Genomic DNA, 7,500 nt, shown 5'->3' on the forward strand with positions numbered 1-7,500 from the left:
AAATCTTGGACTTCGAAAGTATGAGAAAATGTGGGTACTTCTCCGCAAAAAATATCGCTTCAACATCGATCTGCATGAGTGAAGTCCATATTTGGAAAAAAACGCCAATCCCAGAACTGTATATATAACTTTATTCATGACCTCTATTCGGGTCAGTGATCACATTGTGAAACAACCACATTTTGAATTTTCAAAATATGAGTATTCTTCCGCGAGTCTTGATGAATAATTATTAGAAAGTAAATACTAAGTGATGAAGTATTGACAGGCACAAATCAACCATTATAATCGACCTACGAAATAATCACGAAGAAGATCGTGTATTTCAAAATTCTGCAAAATTCTCGCGCGCTCATTGGCTATTTTTTATTGTCAATAAGCGGACAGACACATAAATTTCTAACGTTTCGAAGAGTTTATACTGCAACGCGCCTTACCGTGGCCACCCAACAAAGGTCAACAAACTTTCACTTTAACAACTAGGTGTAAATGCGTGTAATAGTGTAATTCTTTGATGCATTTGGCGGTAACCTAACGAGCTTCCACTGTGCATTAATTCCTTCTCCACAGCTGAAATAACCTCAACTGGATCACACAGCAAACGTCCTTTGTGACCTGCAGGTCTTCATTAGCAGTATTATGAAGGTACGACATTGTGTTTGTCACCTCTGGCAAGAAGTAAATAGTATCTGGGCGTCCGTGGGGAGACAATTCATTGCACGAGGGCCGAATCTTATGAAGGTTCCAATGTTTTGCAACACGTTCTAGCTCATGTTGTAATACTGGAAGAAAACAAAACCTTAAACATTCTACTTGCACAGGATCGTCGTCATTGTACAAACCTTGATCTCTTAGGTCCTTGAAGTAATTAATCCACCAATCAGTTTCGCTTCTTCGGAGAAATGCCCACCAGCCTTCTATTCGTTGATTCGCAACTGAACGGCCATATAGGAAGCTTTTTCTCCCTGCAAATTCGTCGCGGTCATTTCGTCTTAAGAATCTTTGCATGGCAGCAACATGCCCATTCTCAGTACCTGCATCACCACGTAAGATGTGAGGTACTCCTCCCACTTGCTTGACACAATCATGATAGTAGTTAGCGATTACACGAGGATTATTTTTTGATGGACCAACCTCGAGCCACATGATACGACGGCTGTATCCATCTATCGCTCCATGTATGCAAAACCCAAATGGTTTTAGTTTATCATAGCCGACAATGTGCCATATGTAATTTGGGCCTTTGGATATATATTTTCGTCTCCGTAACTTATGGCGCGCGCGTTGACTAACTCCTTCTGGATAAAGGACTTGCAGGATTCGACGAATTGTTTCTCTATCCACTACTTTACCATGATCTAGTGTAATTCTTTGATGCATTTGGCGGTAACCTAACGAGTTTCCTCTGTGCATTAATTCCTTCTCCACAGCTGAAATAACTTCAACTGGATCACTTTGATCTCCTCTTCTCCTCAATCCTTTCCTTGCTAGAATTCGTTTAAGATGTCGTAGGCTGAGCTGAATGCCATGTACAATACAAAGAAACGCTAGAATTTCCGTGTAGCCAAATCCAAGATTGAAATACTGCTCAACGAGCGAATCTCTGCTACGTTGTCCACAGTGCACAGGGGCACCCAACGAATCTGTTCCTCGCATTATCTGTTCCCCAGAGGAACCTTGCTGGCTGGCAAAAATACAGGTGTTTCGATGAGCTGGCTGGGAAATTTTGTTATTGATAGAGGTTTTGCCTGGGAATTACTGACTTTTTCTAGCATTTCAACCCGAGCTGGCTGTAGAAACTCTGAAGACCAAGGACGACTAAAAAAAGAGAACCCCTTCCCTCTCCCAGAGAATAGTCACAAACATACGACGGCTGGTCAGTGTTATTCCGCTTGCGGAAAAAACCTGTTTTGTCTCGGTTTTGTTGCTTTTGTTCGGTCGTTTTGGATCGAGGGATTTGAAAGCGCGCGAAATTTGATCAGCTGGCTGGGAAACCAACCATTTTTATCTAGCTGGCTGGGAAATTTCTTGTGTGTCTTGCTGGGAAAAAGGAACAGATAATGTTTTCCCAGCAACACTGAAAAACACCTGAAAATGCCTTAATAACATTTATTTTCATTAACTGGGGTATAATAATACATTTTACAACAAATTGGTCGTTGGGTGCCCCTGAGTGCAATGCATGGACGTAAGGCGGAAGAATACTTTCTGTTGTCAAAATCTTTACTGAAATATTGGAAAAGAAAGTCAGCCAAACAGCGATTTTAATATGCATGGTTAGTATCAGGCCTTCCCGTCGTTCCAAAACCTCATTCAAAAACCCTTGGTCCGTTGTGGGTCTTCTGGCTATATACGGCTATTTATGGGGTAAATATACAGTTATAACTGAAAACTTACAGTTATATATAAGTGTAAATATACATTTATAAGTGTAAATTTGCAGCTCTAATTGTAAATTTACAGTTGTTAGTGTAAATTTACAGTTATAAGTGTGAATTTACTGTTATAAGTGTAAACTTACAGTTGTAAGTGTAAATTTACAGTTGTTAGTGGAAACTTACAGTTGTTAGTGTAAATTTACAGTTATAAGTGTGAATTCACTGTTATAAGTGTAAACTTACAGTTGTAAGTGTAAATTTACAGTTACAAGTGTAAACTTACAGTTTGTAAGTGTAAACTTACAGTTTGTAAGTGTAAATTTACAGTTGTAACTGTAAATTTACAGTTGTAAGTGTAAATTTACAGTTGTAAGTGTAAACTTACAGTTGTAAGTGTAAATTTACAGTTACAAGTGTAAACTTACAGTTTGTAAGTGTAAACTTACAGTTTGTAAGTGTAAATTTACAGTTGTAACTGTAAATTTACAGTTGTAAGTGTAAATTTACAGTTGTAAGTGTAAACTTACAGTTGTAAGTGTAAATTTACAGTTACAAGTGTAAACTTACAGTTTGTAAGTGTAAATTTACAGTTGTAAGTGTTAACTTACAGTTATAAGTGTAAATTTACAGTTATAAGTGGAAACTTACAGTTATATCTGTAAATTTACAGTTACAACTGTAAATTTACAGTTATAAGTGTAAACTTACAGTTGAAGTGTAAATTTACAGTTTGTAAGTGTAAACTTACAGTTATAAGTGTAAATTTACAGTTGTAACTGTAAATTTACAGTTATAAGTGTAAATTTACGGTTGTAAGTGTAAATTTGCAGTTTGTAAGTGTAAATTTACAGTTATAAGAGTAAATTTACAGTTATAAGTGTAAATTTATGGTTGTAAGTGTAAATATACCAATACAATGTTGAATTTATATTTACAGAATAATAATTTCACCACTCAATTTCCGCATTCAAAAGATTAACAAAATAATGAAATTTGTTCTATACTTAATTTCAATATTCTCAAGGAAAAAAATCTAGCTTTCAACAATGGTCCTAACCAGCCACCGTATGTAGCGCTATGGCAAAGACTTGCAGATTTTATTAGCTCATAATTATCAATTTGTGAATACATTATGCGGAAAACAACTAGTCTGGCCACAGAACCTCTATTATCAGGGGCACCCAACGAGAAAATAGTTAAAAGCCACTCAAACATAGCATTGTTAAACGTATTTTGGTATTTAAACGGTAGATATAGGCATATTTCTCTGCCCTAAAAAATTTTCATCTGTTCGGGTTTCCTAGCTGAAAGTCTTGTGATCCGAAAATTATAGGGATCAGAACTTACCTTTTCGAAAATTTCAGCTATAAAAAAGGCTCCCGAAAATTCTAGGTGACCTTTTTTAGGGTAAAAATCCGTTAAAAGTGGTCAATTATACCATTTTTCAGATGTTCGAAAATCCTAGGACAGGCGGGCAAGCAAGAAATTTTACAACAAATGTTCCGAAAATTCTAGACCTCAAATCGTCTTCCGAACAGATATTTTCCGAAAATTGACGTTGGGTGCCCCTGTATTGTATTAATTTTGCTTTCTACTTTTAGCTTGAAAATCATATGAATTTTATTTTCTCGTGTTAGAAAAATATTAAAGGCAAAGATTGTTTTTGACACTCGAAAACATAATTCACATACTCGCCCCGCCGTGAAATTAGTTTCTTCTATGAATTAAAATAATAAGCTAAAGAATCACAATGAACAGTTCTATAGTTAAAGTAGTCTGTTTCAACTCCTAATATACGGATAGACAGGAAACAAAGAAATGGTTACCACGATCTAGATTGCTGCATCCGTTTGAGTACTTTGGTCTGTGGTTCCAGTTTATTTCTCCAGTGTCCATATGCAAGTTTCTCCAATGGTGTTTGTTCCAACAACCTTGTAACCACGTTGTTTCAAAAATTCGAGTACTGCAAGAGGAGGCAGCTGGACCCTATAGTTATATGGCGTTAGCGGAAGCCTTGTTCGCTGACGAAATATCGTTTGTACAGGCATTGGCTGCGGAAAATCGCTTGACGAATCAACCACTTGCTGATGTACCGTTGGCCGAGGAAATTCTACGGCCATTAACATACCCTTAAGTTGAGCTTCAAGAGGGTTGACTGCATTATTTTCGGCATAGTAATCAATGTACGTTGGCCCACGAAAATAAACTCTTTTCTGACCATTGTGAGCCGCGGTGCTGCTTACCAAGATATAATTCATGGCGTTTATCGATATCTTTGATTGCTCCTCTTAGAGTAAGATTACTAGCCGCAATTTCAACGGTTCAAGTGGAGCGTTTTCAAAACGATACGGTTTCGAGGTCGTGTAAACGGCGAAACCGCATCGATTGAAGAACGGTCTGGCCCGAAATTGGCTGGCTCGCGAAGTAAATATGGTAAATCTCGCACGGAGTGCAGCGCTTTGCTGCACAATCACAACTTTGATCTGTGGTTTAACTTCGCTTTTGCTGCTTTCGTGTATTTTTGGGGTCTTATGCATTGTATGCATACAGACCCCTAAGTCAGCGGGAGATCTTGATTGACAGTCAGTTTGTCACTTTGAGGACGAGAACACACGTGACAGTCTGCCTTGTGGACTGGGTACTAGTAATTGCGAGTCATTGTTTTCAAGTGTCGGCCATTGCTTCTAGCGTTCGTCGCTTGTATATAAATCAGCGGTCGTTTTCCCTGTTTTGGGAAAATTTTGAAGACATTTTCGTCGCAAATTAGTCGTAATTGTTCAAGATAAGTTATTTCTGTTTTAAAATTGATCTGTCGTGCTGTTTCAGATTGGTTTTCTTCCTTTCTTTCATTTCGAAAATTAACCACACTTTCCTGACTTGTTTGTGCTCTGTTATTTCATCCAGGCCACGTCGCAGAGTGGAGTTTCCTCAGCGATATCGATACGGGAGTTGTTTACTCACGCAAGCCAACATATCTAGACTCGGCTTGTGTTTAGTGCGGATTGCACTGAAGCTAAGACGCTTTCGCAAGCCCACATTCATTGGCTTGAAATCCGGTGTGCGTTGTACCACATACCTCACAAGTATCTCACAAGCCATCACAAACCAGTATTTATCGACTTGAATAAGAGTTTTGCACTCTCAAAGAATAGTATAATAGTGGTGGTCAACTAGAAAGCCTTCGCTACTTTGACCACCACACACATTTTATAACCTGTACTATAATTATTTTATCTTGTAACCATGTGTTGTGACTATACTTTTCTTTCTATGTTAATGTTATATGAACCTTAGTGTTGTCTGCTACTAGCCGCCAGCGTGGGAACAACAATCGAACAGTACCGTTCAAGGATCGGCTGTCACAACAATTTTGTGAATATTTGATATCATTAATCCAACAACCTTTGTGTCCGCTGACTCTAGTCAAGGAAATGAAGCAATATTTGGTGTGAATGCTGGTAAGCAATGTGTAGCAATGTCACTTACTGCTATTATATACCATCAAATACAAGATAATTCTACTTTGAACAATTCTACTTTGATAACTCTACTTTGAACAATATTTTGGTTATTAGAAATAATCTATACAGTTCTGTAAGATATTCTGAGCGAACAAATGACTATTTGCTGTTAACTGGTGTTCCAGACATGGTTTCAATATTTGTATATTCATTACAATAGTGTATTAATGCCAGTAGTTAACAAACAACAATTATTGTAATTCTGTTAAGAGTTGGAAAATACTTCTACAAGTGAATTTCTGAGAGACATATATGGACCAATGTTTGATGTCATGAACAAACTTCCAGCATTCTTACCAGCATTAACACCAAAGATTGCTTCATTTCCTTGACTAGAGTCAGTGGACACAGTGGTTGCTGGATCAATGATATCAAATATTGTAGGACCTGGATTTTCCCCCACATCATCACCTGTATTTTTGGGTAATGCAAATGCGGTGTGTACCATCAATGTTTATTACTTCTACTCCAGTAGATGCTGATAGTAACACTGTTGGATTCTCAGGATTCATTGGAGCATGTCTATAGATTGTTACTACAGTGTGGTAAATTGTTTTAATCAAATGGCTTATTCCAGCTCTAACACCTCCAGTTGTAAACAAATAAACTGGTTCAACATTTTGTGACTTCAGGCTGTTGAGGTTTACATTTATTTCTAGTCCATGAAAGCAACCTGTGCCATGTAAAAAAATCGCCAAAGCGTTTTCAGACTTTTAGTGTGGAACGACGGGGAATCAAACTCTCTCTCACATGAAGGTTATTTCACTTGTAGAATTTTTATTTTGCAAGTACAAGTCAAATTGACCGTTTAACTGTATACTTTGCAGACAACATATTTTCTTTGAAAATTAAAATAAATTGTTCACGACTCAATGGTTACAAAACGAAAAACAAACTGCTCTACTCGTGGGATAAAATCCGAAATTGACAACAGCGGCCGATTGTCGAAAACGCACGAAAAACACGTTTCCTAGTTAATCAGCTCTTTTATTCGAAGAATCACCTCACTTAAAAACTCCAGGCATCACTACAGCATCAACTATATATCGACCGCGGGCGGGATTATTTTTACCTAACAAGATACGTTATACCTAGGAGTACAAAGTGCATTCTGAGAGATTGATTGAAGTAATTTCCGGTCCTACATAACAACAATAACTAAACGATTTAACGCATTGTTCACGGTTCCCGACACGAAAAGAATACGTACGCCGGTTTAGTTTTGAGATCGTTCACTCAATATAGAACACGATGGTTCGAAAATAAATATTAAAGAACAATCAAAGCAAGTGTACACAACACAATGGTCAGGGAAATGGGAAAAAATGTGTTTTCACTCACCTCCGAACACAAGATCATCAACATAGTCGCGCACATCATTCAAGTTTGTCTAATGACATCACACATCAAAACACGCGCTTTCATTGGTCCCTACTATAATCCCCAGGGAACCTTACATTACACTACGTAGCCTTACATCACACTTTTCATAGCACGATCGAGAATTTTTCTGCCTGCTGCACTACTTCGCTGGGCATTAAGCTGGCCGCCTCACAAGCCTCGCGTCTTCGCTCGGTCTTCTCGTTGGCAATAAGCATAAG

At 37.8% G+C, this 7,500-nt stretch overlaps 2 protein-coding genes across 2 annotated transcripts in view; both read right to left on the reverse strand.

Moving 5' to 3' along the window:
• Positions 1–7,500, reverse strand: part of LOC138041941 (uncharacterized) — a 53,013-nt gene that overhangs the window by 18,110 nt on the left and 27,403 nt on the right. The window lies entirely within an intron of this gene.
• LOC138041940 (uncharacterized) lies at positions 152–1,410 on the reverse strand. The gene has a single exon (XM_068887637.1). It carries the CDS (start codon positions 1,378–1,380, stop codon positions 553–555), a length of 828 nt encoding a protein of 275 aa, XP_068743738.1. The 5' UTR covers positions 1,381–1,410; the 3' UTR covers positions 152–552.

This window comes from Montipora capricornis, chromosome 3 (assembly GCF_036669925.1).
Source record: "Montipora capricornis isolate CH-2021 chromosome 3, ASM3666992v2, whole genome shotgun sequence".
Classification (NCBI taxonomy): Eukaryota; Metazoa; Cnidaria; class Anthozoa; order Scleractinia; family Acroporidae; genus Montipora; species Montipora capricornis.